The sequence below is a fragment of the Montipora capricornis genome, chromosome 6 (assembly GCF_036669925.1).
Source record: "Montipora capricornis isolate CH-2021 chromosome 6, ASM3666992v2, whole genome shotgun sequence".
Taxonomy (NCBI): Eukaryota; Metazoa; Cnidaria; class Anthozoa; order Scleractinia; family Acroporidae; genus Montipora; species Montipora capricornis.
The window spans coordinates 54,741,573-54,756,572 of NC_090888.1; the positions used below are offsets into that span (position 1 = coordinate 54,741,573).

General features: G+C 41.6%; 1 protein-coding gene across 3 annotated transcripts in view; it reads right to left on the reverse strand.

The window, feature by feature from the left end:
- Nucleotides 1-11,271: 11,271 nt before the first annotated feature.
- LOC138050656 (neuropeptide FF receptor 1-like) overlaps nucleotides 11,272-15,000 on the reverse strand; it is a 77,301-nt gene continuing 73,572 nt past the window's right edge. For all 3 annotated transcript variants that reach the window (XM_068896963.1, XM_068896962.1, XM_068896961.1), the window contains exon 6: nucleotides 11,272-13,130. In XM_068896963.1, coding sequence (XP_068753064.1) covers nucleotides 12,849-13,130 — 282 coding nt within the window. In that variant the 3' untranslated portion in view covers nucleotides 11,272-12,848. The remainder of the gene's footprint in view (nucleotides 13,131-15,000) is intronic.

The following is a 15,000-nucleotide window of genomic DNA, read 5'->3' on the forward strand; positions in this document are numbered from 1 at the left end:
TTACTTCCTTTTTAAACTTCACGACCCGACATCCGAAGAGTCGGGCCGTCAACAGCAATTGACGACCCGACTCAGTTCATGTATATTGGACATGTGTGCAAAAAGAACAAGTAGTTCTACTTTGATGTGGACTACAATAAGCTCCTATTCCTGAACGGCCTGCCGAAGCACAAACAACAACGAACGAATGAAACTATCACAAAGGCTCCTTTAGGAGCCACCAAACATCACAAAAGTCATTTACCAACAGAATCATGGTTCAATAACATGCCAGTTATAGACCAATGTCGTTTAAAATTTCTGTTTCATGAGTATGTTTTGGCTGGCAAAAGCCGGTGGCAAATGAGACCTAAATAGCTGTCATAGTGACTACCAGGATAAACAACTCATTACAGCGTAGACATCGCGCACACACTCACTACCCCACGTTCACCTGAAATAAATTCTTTCCTGAGGGTTTTCAAAAGAACACAAACTACTCACATTGAACTTGCATCCTTAAGGAAGATGTAAACCCTTTCAAAAAAGCACCCCGCTTAAAGAACGAAGTAGTTTCATTGTTTTGCGGTTCCAGTTACCTTCTCCATTAATACATATCCTCTTTTAAAAAACTATTTCCTTCTAAACGGGATATGTTGTCGCTCACGCTTAAAGAACGAGGTATACATGCATATCGGACTTGTTTGTTGTGGCAGCATGCTTTGATTGATATTTTCTCCCGCTTCAAACGCTTGATGAGATGCATTTGACGGAGCGTATACGGACCGTACACTGCGTTCACGATCCGGACAAACCGTACGGATGGACAAACCGTTGTGACCTCTCGCTGTACAAACCGTACAAACCGTACGGATCGACAAACCGCTGTGACCCCTTTGCGTGAATAACACGTGATCTATATTAATGTCCCACTAATGAGGTACAATTTTCCGATTGTATACGGACCGAAACTGTCTTTTACGATCTGCCAAACGGTACGGATCGTAAATTTGTAGTTTCGAACCGTATCAGTTTGTGTTTATTGGACATGACTGCAACAATCTCTTCGCGTTCGGTGTTGGGGCCATAACGAGATGGCGCCAACAATTCCTTAAGGTTTTTAGTTCTTCGAAAGGATGCTATGATGGAATTTGGAGGAAAAAGCTCTTTTAATTTAGTGTTGGATTCCAAAATCGCTAGGTGTTTGCTGATGATGCGACCTACACCAGGTAAATTTGGATTAAATGTGGTCACAAATGGAAATATTTTTTTTCTTAGATCTGGCACGAGTCCCAAGTGGTCACTAAGAAAAAGTCTTGTGAGGTAGTGGTACATTTCAACAAAACACCACATGATTTAAGCGACTTCTCATTCCAATGTATTGATCAAGTGCAGGAGGCTGTTAACAATTCATGCAGCATCGAGAAACTTCTAATCACTAAAGAGGCATATTGGAGTGCACATTTGTTCTCTTTGGCACCTTTTGGCTTGAATAAGCGTCAGGAATTTCACTCGAAAAAAAAGAATAAACTGCAATTAACGTAGAGATCACACGTAAATTGGGCGGTTATCAAAGGTCCCGGTCTCGGATACTGTTAGCTTTGTTAGCGCTAAGTAATCTGAGGGGCCCCCATCTGGGAATTTATTACAATATTGTTGTTTAAGGGCCCAGTTCGGGGCGCCTTTGGTGCCCTGTCGCGGCATGGTTTCAGAGGCTTTGATTGGGAATTTTGTTTTAACTCTCGCCCTTTTATTTTTAACGCTACAACAAGTTGCAAAAATAGTGGAGACACTTCACCTTCTTAGGGCGTTATTAATTTCACTATTATCTCTCACACTGCAGCCCCCGTCCCCCCCTTATCAGTGTTGCTAGCGAGACAAAAAAATGTTGGGAACTTAATAAGCAGTCAACATTGAAAGGGGGAGAGGGGAGAGGAAGTGGGAAAGGTTTAAATTCTAGATACGCCGGGTATTGGAAGTTAGAAAAGGTGTTTTTTAATGAAAGTGTCTCAACAATTCTGCAAATTGTTGTAGCTCATTGACACTCTCAGTGGACTCGGGTAGAGGTCTAGCGCTGGACTAGATACCCCCTCGCTTGGTTGCGCTCCACTTCTGAGGATTCCCAGCCATTTACGAGCCTAATGGTGTCGCAATCAGCTTTTCTTTACTTTCGGGTTGTTTGCCGCTACAATGCCAGCAAATATTAAATATCATAGACTAACTTACATTCAATCACACACATTTTATTAAACAAAAAGATTAGTGTGCAAACCAAATGATGTATCACCCAGAAAATCCTCAACCGTTGCTAGACCCGCCGTAACGTTTACTCGATACTGCACTTAGCATCGAAGAGGTGTCAATTTTGAATCTCTTTTGCTTAACTATGGCCAATGACAACACGCCTAGTAATGAAATATGTTTCATTTTTTTACCAGACCGAAGAAACGTAGTTTAAAGGAAACGGAAATCTGTCCAAAACCTGCCCGCCTACAGTGACACAGGATATTTGTTTCCGAGAATCCACTCTATCCTGTCCACTCCTTTCTTTATGATACATAACTTTCTATGAAACTAGAACCCATGAGATCTGTTTCCTATTCTTACAAGAAGGTAAGCAAAACTTCGACGGTTGGAACAAACAGCAGGAGCACAACTTTAATTTATGAAGCAAACCGGTTAACTACTGCTGGGAGATACCGCTTATCGTCCAGCAATGCAAGAGATAAGTTCTCCGATAACATTTAACGTTGGTACATACCAAATGTTCAAATTCTTTGGCTTTTCCTTGTGAAGTCGAAAGAAACTGCCGCGAGAAAATAAAATGAAACCGTGCCTTAGTCATTTGCTTCTCGGAAAAGTCTTGCCTTTAAAAACAACGACTTATTATGACGCATTATAGTAACCAAGAAACCTCCTACGTCTTCATCTACATCTACTTTTAAGTTTTACTTACTTACCTGTTTGACTTTAAAAAGTCACTGTTATTGGAAGCTATGTATACATGGTTAAATTTGCTTGTTCCTCAATACATATTGGCCCTTGTCTTCTTACTTCACTCAACCTCTGGTTTTTGAATTAGGTTAAGGATAATTTATCTGATTTTTGTAGCCTAGCTAGATATTCAGGCGACCTCATAAGGCAAGCCACAAACATGACGAGATATATGAGGATCTGGAGTAATAAAATGCATCAAAACAACTCCAACGAAGGAAGAGTAGCCGAGAAAATTAAAATTACCTCCCGAACTACTGTTTTTGGTACGTGTTTATCCTCCTCAAATCCCAAACACCCTAACAAATTATCAGCCCCGGAAAGAAACACTTCACTACATTTATTTTCGAAATAGCCTTTTTAATTGTTTGTAAATAATTGCTGCATAAATTAAATTTGGTCAAGAACGAAAACTTCACCAAAATGCGCAGTAGGTCGTTTCTCTCCTTCTTTTTCGGGGGAGAAAAACGATCGCCGGAAATACGTCTGCGTTCGTAGGCTAACGACTACTTCTCTCTCTTTTGTCGTGTTCTTGTCAGCGTTGCTTACTTGGTGTAGGCAACTGCATTGCAGAAATCAGTGGTACGACTGTTATTGGTGTCATAGTTGTACCGCCGGTGAGAGTGGGAGTTAGGTTCCACGATTTACGGGGCTGAAGGTGGTGTCCAACACAAAGACTCTCGCTGGTTCATTGTTAACAGATTTAAGTACAACAAGGGAATTTGCCTCCCAAGAATTATCTGTCAATTGGACCTTAGTGTCATTAATGTTAGCTATACAGCTGCTCACAGCGGAAACATGTTTCGGAAGGAGACTTACGGCATTGCTGTAGTCGGCGAAGATGTCTTGTTTGGGCAAATGTTTGCTATCTCTTGTATTGCTACTGTTTCCGAATCTTGCAACCAACGCCAAACGCAACTTCTCTCCTCAAGAGCTGACCTTACCCACATAAAACTGTAATTTATGCAAAGCTGAAAGTACCAATTTGGAGGATTTGCCGGACTTTAACCGTTGCGAATTTTAGTTTTGCGGACTTCACCTCAGGCGAGGAAGTTGAGACGGCGACCGAAGGGTCAAAGTTCCTACCTCAAAATCCCGGGATTTTCACGAAGCCATGGGCATTTTTGATCGCATTTTGATTCTTGAACTGAAGTTTTAAATTATGCAAGTTGGCGGCGTGATTGTCAAAGCAACAATGTTACCACGTAATTTAAGAGGACAGACACAAAAACACTGGCTTACGCGTCAATTCTTTTAATTTTCAACATTCAGTTTGGCAATTCAAAACGTTTACATTGTCTATTTGATCAGAGAATTGCCGAATTTACTGATCAAAGAGACAATGCAAATGTCTGAATCCCCAAATTGAATGTCAAATTTAATAATTGCATGATTACATTACAAGCTGCAGATTTGGGTCAAAGAACAACATAAAATTTCTACCTTTTCATGTAATGATTAGTTCCTGCCGCAAAAAGTCGCATTTTTATAAACGTCTATTAATTACTATATGGCTACGATCGGGTGATACTAAAGGGAGGAACTTCAGACCGCGGAACCGCGGAACCTGTGGAACCTAGAGAAATGATTGTTTTGATTAAAACTCCATGATAAAAACGATGAGATTTACATTAATATTGGTTACATATCGACTGTATTCGCCGATTACCACGTTCCAGGTGCCATTTGTAGCTGTGATTTGTGTATTTGCATCAGCTGATTCAAGTTCGTCAATTAACTAATGGATTGCGTGACATGTATCAATAACAATGACCAACTGCTTTGGGTGACAAGCTTCTTTATCCATGACGACAACTGCAGACCCTTCATCGGCTTGTTTGATAATAATATCATCATAGGCGCGAAGATCTTGAAGCGCCCGTTGTTCTTCTCTTGTGAGATTGCGTTGATAAGTCGTTCCAAAACCATGAGCTAATATGTCCCTCTCAAGTCTTAAAGTCCTTATTAATTACCTGAATAGTGCCCATGGAACGATCAAGTTTACATCAAAATGGTCCAACCAGGAAGTCAAATTCCTAGATGTTATAGTCCTGAATGACTCGGGAAAACTGGAGACGAATGTTTACATCAAACCCACCGATAGCCATCAGTATCTCACGGTGTGTCGTGCCAACCAAACTCGTGCATTGCAAGAAAGGGATTCCCTATGCACAAGCATTACGGTAGAGGAGGACTTGTTACAAGGAGACTTTCTTTGAAAGAAGAGTGCGGGATTTGTGTAGTTTTTTTAGTAGAAAGGGGATATGAGAAGAATTTCATACAACAACAAGTTGGTAGAGCGAGACAAACACCCAGAGATGAAGCATTGAGGGATAGACCAAAAAAGGAAAATTCCAGGATTCCCTTCACAGTGACGTACCATCCGGGCCTTCCTAATATCGGGGGCATGTTGAGGAAGCTAAATTCGGTTCTTCACTCCTCGCAGAGATGTCGGGATGCCATCACGGAAGGGCTAATGGTCGCTTTCAGAAGACTGAAATGCCTCCCAGACTATTTTGTCCGTGCAAAGTTTAGGAGTGATGCTAAGGAAGAGATAACAGGAACATTAAGGTGTGGGAGCAATCGATGCCAAATCTGTAATTCTCTGTGTGTTGGGAAAACACTCCGCAGAAAAACGAATGGGAAGGAATTTCGCATCAGTTACAACTTAAATTGTAATTCTGAAAACGTGATCTATCTCATTACTTGTAAGGTATGTGGCATCCAGTATGTTGGATCCACTACCACTGCTTTTCGGTTTAGGTTCAATAATCCCAGAAGTAGGATCATGCCCATCTCAAGTTGTCTTCTGGCAATAAGAGCAATGATGATTTTCTTTACCAGCATTTTCATAGTTCGAGGCATTTGGGATTAAGTCATTTAACTATACAGTTAATCGACAGAGCCAATTGCAAGGCCGAGAGGGAGTTGCGGAAGAAGGAGGGACAGTGGATGTATAGATTGGAAACGCTGCACCCCCAAGGACTTAATGAGGATGATGGTTTTTACGCCCAGAAAGGAAAGACGCGCGTAGGCGCGCACAGTAGATGATTATAAGATCTATGGCATTTTCCGTTTGGCGCTTGAAATAATAGCCATTTCAGTTGTGATGCGCGTGCGTTGCCTTGGCAATTCAACAATTTAAAAGTGCTGTACGTTAACGGCTAGTTAGTCACCCTGAAGAAGATCATGTATATATAACTAACTGCAGACAGTACTGTTTCGGCCTTCTGGGCCTCATCAGTGCAGTGCTGATGTCTGGGATGGAGGTTAAGCTTATAAAGCCACCCCAAATGTCCCACACACGTGGTACATCTAAGCCATGCCAGAGTGCTCAAACTAGCGAGCTAGTGAGCATGCGCAATTGCTAGCGGCAATGACTCATCCCAGTAGAGTGCTCAATTTGGACATGAAAGCAAAAGCTTTGTAATGCCAAAGAGCTATATCTAACTGCACATATATATATATATATATATATATATATATATATATATATATATAACGTTTGGAAGAAAGACAACTTCACAGCGTAGCACAATCATCAGGCTACAGATCTTACATTTGCATTCTAACTCATTTAAAGACCATTCTAATACTCTAGGGGAGCGTGCTATTTTAAGTTCGACAAAAGGTATTTGTTCTTGTGTCTGCATTTAGAAATTAACTCGTTTCTTTTGTTCAGTAGGTGGCGCGTATCTGCTTTTATTATGTACAACTTTTCTGTAAGGCACAGGTCGCATCTCTTTGATCCACATTTGTATGGTGAGGCGAAAGACTCTATTGCCCAGCGTAGCGTGTAATTGATGTTATTGTCCTTTAGACTCCAGATATGCCTCGATAACTCCGTCTCACTTCCAGATTGGCACATGTTTTTCATTCGACACAATTAAGAATCCCGGGATACTCACGTTAGGCCAATTCACTATCTCGATAGCTGCGTTGCCAGCGTGGTTGTCCTGATGGTGTAGTGGTCATCACACCCTACCGGTGTTCAGGGGCACGTGGGTTCAAATCCCGCTCAGGGCAATTCTTCATGTTTTTCATTCGACACAATTAATCAGTTGATTTACAGGATGGGTTTCATTTCTTCATTCTACGGTCTATACAAATAAGCCTGCATCATTAACTTGATCCCTCTGATTAGCTGATTCCTAAGTTGGTGTTTGCCTGTGAATCGTTAGTCCATCCTTAGGTTTAAGGCTATGAAGGGGTTTAGGCTTTCCCATCTCACCCGTGTAAGAATCCCGGGATACTCACGTTAGGCCAATTCACTATCTCGATAGCTGCGTTGCCAGCGTGGTTGTCCTGATGGTGTAGTGGTCATCACACCCTACCGGTGTTCAGGGGGACGTGGGTTCAAATCCCGCTCAGGGCAATTCTTCATGTTTTTCATTCGACACAATCAATCAGTTGATTTACAGGATGGGTTTCATTTCTTCATTCTACGGGGTATATATATATGCAAGTTACGAGGGTCTCTCGAGCCAACAGCACATCCCTGCCCCCCAGGAGGATTACAAATGGATACACAGTCCAAGCCTTGGCCAAATGTAGTTAATTAATGAAGTTTGAAAGGACCAAGGACGGACAACCCCTGGGTGACATTTTTCATTGGGAGAAAATACTTTTTATGCCCTGAGCGGGATTTGAACCCACGTCCCCCTGATTACCGGTTGGGTGTGATCACCACTACACTATCAGAGCAACCATGCTGGCTACATGGCCAATCTGGATAGCGAATGGGAATTACGTGGTCATTCCGGGCCGATGTTTTTCCCCAACTAGATGACGCTGGATCAACCAGAACGGTGATTCACAGGCGGACGAGAGAGAAGAGGACAATTTGTATACAAGTTACGAGGGTCTCTTGAGCCAACAGCGCATGTTGGCGCGGGGCAGGGATGCGCTGTTGGCTCGACAGACCCGCGGGCTATAAAGGAGAGGTCTTCCGGTGCACTACACCAGATCTTCCAGGTATCGCTAAAACACATCTGAACGTGGTCCATTATCGCTGGTTACTGACAGTGGCAAACCATGGGTTGTGAAAATCTCCTCCAAAGGTTCAATAATCGCGGATGTTGTGAACCGCATTATTCCAATTTCATAAAATCTGCTGAAGTAAGCAACTTTGACCAGAACAAAGTCTCCGGATGGTAATGGACCTAACAAATCAAAGGCCAGGTACTGCCATGGGCCTCTTGGTAAAAGGGTTGATTTGATCGGCTCTGGGTTGTCTGGGCGGCTTACCAGCTGGCAGCCATGACATTTTTTTGCAAAACCTCTCAGCTTGTCTGTCAATTCCAGGCCGCCATACTTTTGACCGCAATCTTTGCCTGTTTTGCAGACACTTGCACCACCTATTTGGTGCCTTCAAAGCGATTCGTCTATAACCCACTTTTTAAATATAAGTTCATTTCATCATGAGAAAATCCTTCACGGGAACAAATGAGCCCAACAAACTGAGTGACTTCAATGATCAGTTAGCAGAGCATTGTGCTGGCATCGCAGAGGTCATGGGATCGAATACTGTTGAAGCTGTTGAATTTTCAAGTGTCTATAAAGAGATAATTGCTTAAATTGTCCCGATGAGTGTGAGGATCACCTCCCTCTTTTCGTCAAAAGATTTTTCTACTTGTAAAATTAGGCGTGTTCCACAGGGGTAGTCCATGAACCGGGTCCATGGTCCGGGTCCACAGGGGTGGTTCATGGACCAGGGGCCAGTTCCTGAAAGGTGTAATAACTCTATTGCAGGAATAAATGTGCTGGAAAAAGGCATATTTATCCCTGGAATAGAGTTATTACACCTTTCAGGAACCGGTCCCAGGGTTCTATGTCTTTTATTCGTCCGATTAGACTTGAAATTTGAACCTTGTAAATGATTGCTTCCATCAAGTTAACTTTTCAAAATATTAAACATAAACACAGCTTTGATTTTGACTATAGTAAGCACTTTTTTTCCCATGAAAATTGCAATGGAGGTCTCATAACTAATTCAAAAACATAGAGCAAAGAGCGTCTACAAACATAATTATAAAGCGCATTTTACTTTTGACTAGACGTTTCGTATGCTACAACATATATCAGAAATGACAGTTGAACAAATTCAAATATGATACATAAAAAAAATAAGAAGACTGGTAACTAGAGAGAATAAGATAAAAATAGTAAGATAAATAGCAGTCAAAACTAACCGTTTAATAAAACCAGAGTTTTTCACTGCCAACGTTTTCGTTTAATGCTGGTTTAAGGTCGCGTATTAATAAAATTTGCTTTATTTTACAATGAAAATCAGAGCTACCATTTGCTAAATCTTGAAAACGGTTCCATTTTATGTTGTGACCTGTTTTAACTGCGTGATCTGCAATAGCGGACGTTTGACTGATCCCACTGAGTGCTTTGAAATGATTTTTCTATGGTCACGTAAGCAACGTTTCGTTTTATCAATGTAAAACTCATTGCAGTCCCAACAAGATGCTTTATAAACAACCTTGGATTTTTGTGATTAACACAAACCATCTGTATAAGGGAAAAAAAGACGATTCGTCAGGTGCTCTGGAATAATTACTTTGAGGTTTACAAACCCATAACCCCGGTGTGTGAGCACTTCACTTTGAAAACCTAAAAACAAGAATGATATCTTTCTTGGGGACTGTAGCGACAGGATTAGGATTACAGCGCATTGAGGGGAATTTTTACCTTATTGATCAAATTTAATTTATACAACAAATATTTACAAACGATAAGCTATTTTTAAAAAAAATAGATAATGTCGCGTTTCCGGACTGAGCAGCTCTGGGAATGATGAAAATTCTATCTCGTCATCACTGCACAGGGGTCCCATGAGATAGCTAGGCGCATGCGCATAATTAGTGCTTTTGGCGCACGAAATCAGTTGTGCATCTTTTATTTTTGCGGATAGAAATTTCGCTGTTTTTTCGCATATTCCCCTACCTTCTTAGGCATATAGTTGGGCAGTCAGTTTCTTACATCGGTAGTTATGGCAACCACAACGGAAGATCGCTCAGCAACACCCTCGGGCTCAGAACTCAGCGAATCTGTTACGGACGGCAGCAACAACCTGACGGTCGTCCTCAAAAATCTTACCACCACGTTGTTCCATTTAAGCGCGGCTTCCCAGCACAAACAGCAGAATTGGCGGACTGAAAGGAAGACTTCCTCCAAGCTGATGCAGACGAATCAAGTCCCAATAGGCCAGCCGATTCACTGGACATCACTCAGATCACCGCAGTTGTGAATGACTGCACGCGTGATTCGGGCGCAAACGCGAACACAACAAGCAACATGGCCTCTGACAGTCGCTCCGACACGGTGTCTCAGGGCCACAACAATATAGGAGAGAGCCTGACCCAGGGCTTATCTACCCAACATTAAAACCTCTCCGGCTATTGAGGGGAAAAATTGCCACCCTCATCGACAACATGCTCTAGTGATGGTCTCTCGGCCGACAAGGTCAAGGAAAGAGCCGACAAATATTCACCACCGGACAATGTCAAGCGTCTTAACGTCATAACTGTTAATGAAGAGGTGTGGGACTTGCTCCTGCGTCGGAGCCGAACGGTGGATTTAACATTCCAAAAAGTACAGCAGTTGTTGTTGCCCGGCTTATCTGCGCTGTTTACTTTGAGTGGCAAACTTGTTAGCTCCATTCAATCTTGCGACACGACGAATACGAGAGAAACTCTCACAGTTATCATGAATACGATAGCATCGCTCTTTTGTGCAATACTCACCACATGCTGAACATGAAGAGACGGGATTTAATTAAACCCGAGTTAAATCCGCCTTACACCCGACTATACAAGGACGAGATTAAAACAACATCTAAGTTGTTTGGAGATGATATCTCAAAACATATAAAAAGACATGGCGGAACTGAAAAGAGCGGGGATGCAGATGCAAAAATCCTCAAGTGCTAGCACATCAACCCAGGGATACAAGGCCCCTAAGTTAAGGTTCAACAGGCCACATTTTGCAAAGGCATATGCTAGAGCACATGGACAATCTACCACACAGAAAATCAACTCCCAACGGCATCTTTTAGCCAACAGCCGGGCACAAAGGGGTGCCCACATCAAATATATTTTGTAACGCTTCGCTAATGACAATGAAGTATGTTAATATGCTAGATTGGTGTTAATTGTAGAAGTACTTTAGGCATGCTCGTAGGTATGGTGAACCCCGAGGGGTTTTCTAGGCTATTAAAGATCTTGTAAGTTATGCAAGAGCCACTCGAAGGCATCTCTTTCAACTTTGACTTTATTTGCTTATTCACTGATGTAATTTTCTCTATGGTGTGTTGTAAACGCTCGCTGTACCAATAAACGAGATGCCCGCCCCTGATGCTGTGTTTGTGTTTATTAAAGATTAGTTACAAAATATTTTATGATCGTTTCTGGGTGATTAGAGTATAAAAATCATACTCCAATCTGGAAGGATCATTAATAGACAAGGTGAGAGAAGTCACATCTATTGTGAATGCAGATCTGCTATCCCAGCTGGTCCTTAATTTTAAAGCAGGTTGTGTTAAGGACCATATAACAGACTGGAAAGCAGTTACTACTGATTCTGTTATTCTTGATGCCATACAGCATCATCACATAGAGTTTGTGGGGCATTGTAGACCTGTGCAAGCTACCAAACCCAAACAAATTGTTTTTTCATCTGGGAACAAAGAAATCATAAACCATGAAATAGCCATCTAAGCCCTGTGATGGAGATTTTATTTCTACCATATTTGTGAGACCTAACAAAGATGGCAGCTATAGACTTATTTTGAACTTAAAACCCCTTAATGAGTTTGTAGCATACTATCATTGCATAATGGATACCATCCATGCTGCCCTCAAACTCATGTGACCAGGATGCTTTATGGCCTCAGTAGACCTTAAGGATGCATACTATTCTATCCCTATATCAGTAGAGGATCGAAATTTGAATGGCGAGGCAATTATTTTCGCTTCACCTGCCTTCCAAATGGGTTGGCTTCTGCCCCACGATTATTTACCAAAGTGTTGAAACCAATCTATGCTCATCTCAGATCCCTAGGCCATTTCTGCCTGGGACACATTCATGACTCCTTTCTAATGGGTTACACCTATACCTCCTGTGAGGAAAACATTTTGGATACTACAAATACGTTTCTCAAATTAGGATTTGTCATTTCCCGTTACTTCCTATTGTTAGAAGCACCTCGCAGAGGGGCTTTAGTGGTGTTTTCACAATAGCCAATCATAAGAGACCTATGTCATCCATTTATTACGTCCCATACGTATGTGACGTTTGTGAACCACTTCGCGCATGTTCTCATCACAGACGTCAAAATATAGTAGTTCTAAAAAACAGAAAGAAACGGGAAAGAGTTGACTCAAGCTTACGGTACAGATGGAAGCTCCGGGTAATGGGATACTCCCGTGTTTAAATCATTGAGTTCACGTCAAGTAAGCGAGCTTACTTGTGCGAGTTCACTTCAACGAGTATGCGTCATTGTTACTAAAGAAATATTGAAACCATTAAAGGTGCAGGTAAGGTAATATAATTAAGGTACAATGGCTCTTCTATCAATTGTTTTCCGGCTTCAATCACATGGCTCTCCTTACACTTTTACTTGATATTATGACGGACAGGGGAGCCGAAACCGTCACGTAAACTCTGATACAAATCATTGCCGTCATTAATATAATGTCTAGTAAGACAGAGGAAAAAAATGTTACAAATAAAAAAAGGAGAAAAAAAAACATTTTTCACGATCTAAGGCTCATATATGTTCAGTAAATTTCTCTGGTCGGTGACATTTTAACTTAAGCAAAGCTCTCCTCTGGTGCACTGGACTCTGCTGGAAGCGGTTGCATTGATAATCAGCATCCATGGATACTTCCTTCACTTTGACATGAGCTATTGCATAGTATCCCTTTCATCTTCTCCCTGAATCTTTGATTTATCAGAGCGTAGGCAAACGGGTTAACAGCTGAATTGAAAGCAATCGTGGTGTGAGTTACGGGATTTGCAACATCGCTGATTGTGTAGAGTTCAAAATCTCTCAAAAGATGAATTACAGTATCTGAAATCCAGGAAATTTCGAATAGTGTTGTAACAGTCAAAACCATCAGGGTCACTCGTTTCCGTACCTTCAACACGGTCTGTGTAACAAAAAAAGAAGAAGGTAGGGTGCTGACCTTTTGAGCCTCATTTGAAATTAGTGTCAAGAGTTTATAATTAAACAAAACACTTCAATCGTAGGGGGATTGGGTCACCCTCCAGTCAGGGATAAACTCATTTTCATGGCTAAAGAAAATAGACTAGGTGTATGACAGACTGCCAACAAATATCGCTGATAAACAGTATTTAAGTCTAAGCACCCATTTCAAAGAATGCTGGTAAACAGTATTTAAGTCTAAGCCCCCCACTTTTCAAACGGCTAGCTTTTAATAACAACGCTGTTATACTGTGAAATGTTTCGTGCAACTTGTCTCGCAATGTTTTGGCGTCATTGCGGCTGGACAAGTTGTACGAAACATTTGACAGTGACGGCAACTTTCGGATACCTCGTTTTATGCCAAAATCACTAAAGATCTCACTTCCAAAAATCAAAAACTTGTCAAAGACACCATTCAAAATCTTATAGTTAATCAAGAATTACCGGGCACTGCCACTAATCTCATCATCAACACCCCTAGAACTTCGTGCATTTACTTCTTGCCTAAAATTCACAAACCCAACAACCCAGGTCGCCCTATCGTTTCTGTCTGTAGTTGCCCCACCGAACTTATTTCTAGCAACTTAGACAGGATTATGACGCCTATCGTCAAATCTCTGCCATCATACATTAAAGACAGTACACACGCTCTACAAAGTTTCCGCGATTTCAATTTCTCCGGCCAAGACAAACTTATTTTCACCATGGACATTACATCTCTATACACAGTCATTCCTAATATCGAAGGTCTTCAAGCACTTAAACACTTTTTCGATCAACGCACTGTTAAAGAACCTAGCTCGGAAACGCTCCTCCGCCTTGCCGAACTAGTTTTAACTGTTTTTCATTCGCCGGCAGCTATTACAAACAAATTAATGGTGTAGCGATGGGCACAAGAATGGGACCTAGCTATGCCAATCTTTTTGTAGGATATGTTGAACACCAATTCTTTAATCAGTACAACGGCCCCAAACCTGAACTCTACGGCCGCTACATTGACGACTGCATCGGCGCTATTTTATCCAGCAGAGAAGAACTCGATCAATTTATAACCTCCGTCAACTCTTTTCATCCGGCTCTTAAATATACCTGGGAAATTTCGGAAACTTCATTGGCTTTCCTAGATATCAAAGTTTCTATTAGAGGCAACGTGCTATGCAGTAGTGTGCACTACAAACCTACAGATTCACACAGTTATTTGTTGTATTCATCGTCACATCCATCACATGTCAAGAACTCCATTCCTTATTCTCAATTTCTTAGACTTCGACGTCTATGTAGTGATGACTCTGTTTTTTCCAGCAAATCAGAGGAGATGTGCCAGTTCTTCGAAAAACGTGGCTATCCTGTCTCTGTGGTCAAAGTGGGCCATCATCGCGCCCAACAATTTGATCGACAGTCATCGCTACAAACGTCACAAAAAGATAAGAATGACAGAATTCCATTCACCCTCACTTTCCATCCTCACAATCATGCAGTCAAAAGCATCATTCTTAGTAATTTTAAATTACTCCAAAATGATCCCGAGACTAGTAGAATCTTTTCGCAACCTCCACTTTTTTCATTCAAACGCGACAAAAACGTAGGCAACTTTTTAGTTAGAAGCGCGCTCAAAACTAACGAGGAACCCGGCACTTTCAAATGCGCGCGCTCACGATGCAATACTTGTCTTTTCATTGTTAACACTAGCAAGATATCGGGACCTAAGCGATCTGTTAAGACCACCGATCGTTTCACATGTACCTCCGCAAATGTCATATATTGCATAACCTGTACGTTATGCAATAAATTATACATTGGTGAGACAGGTAGAC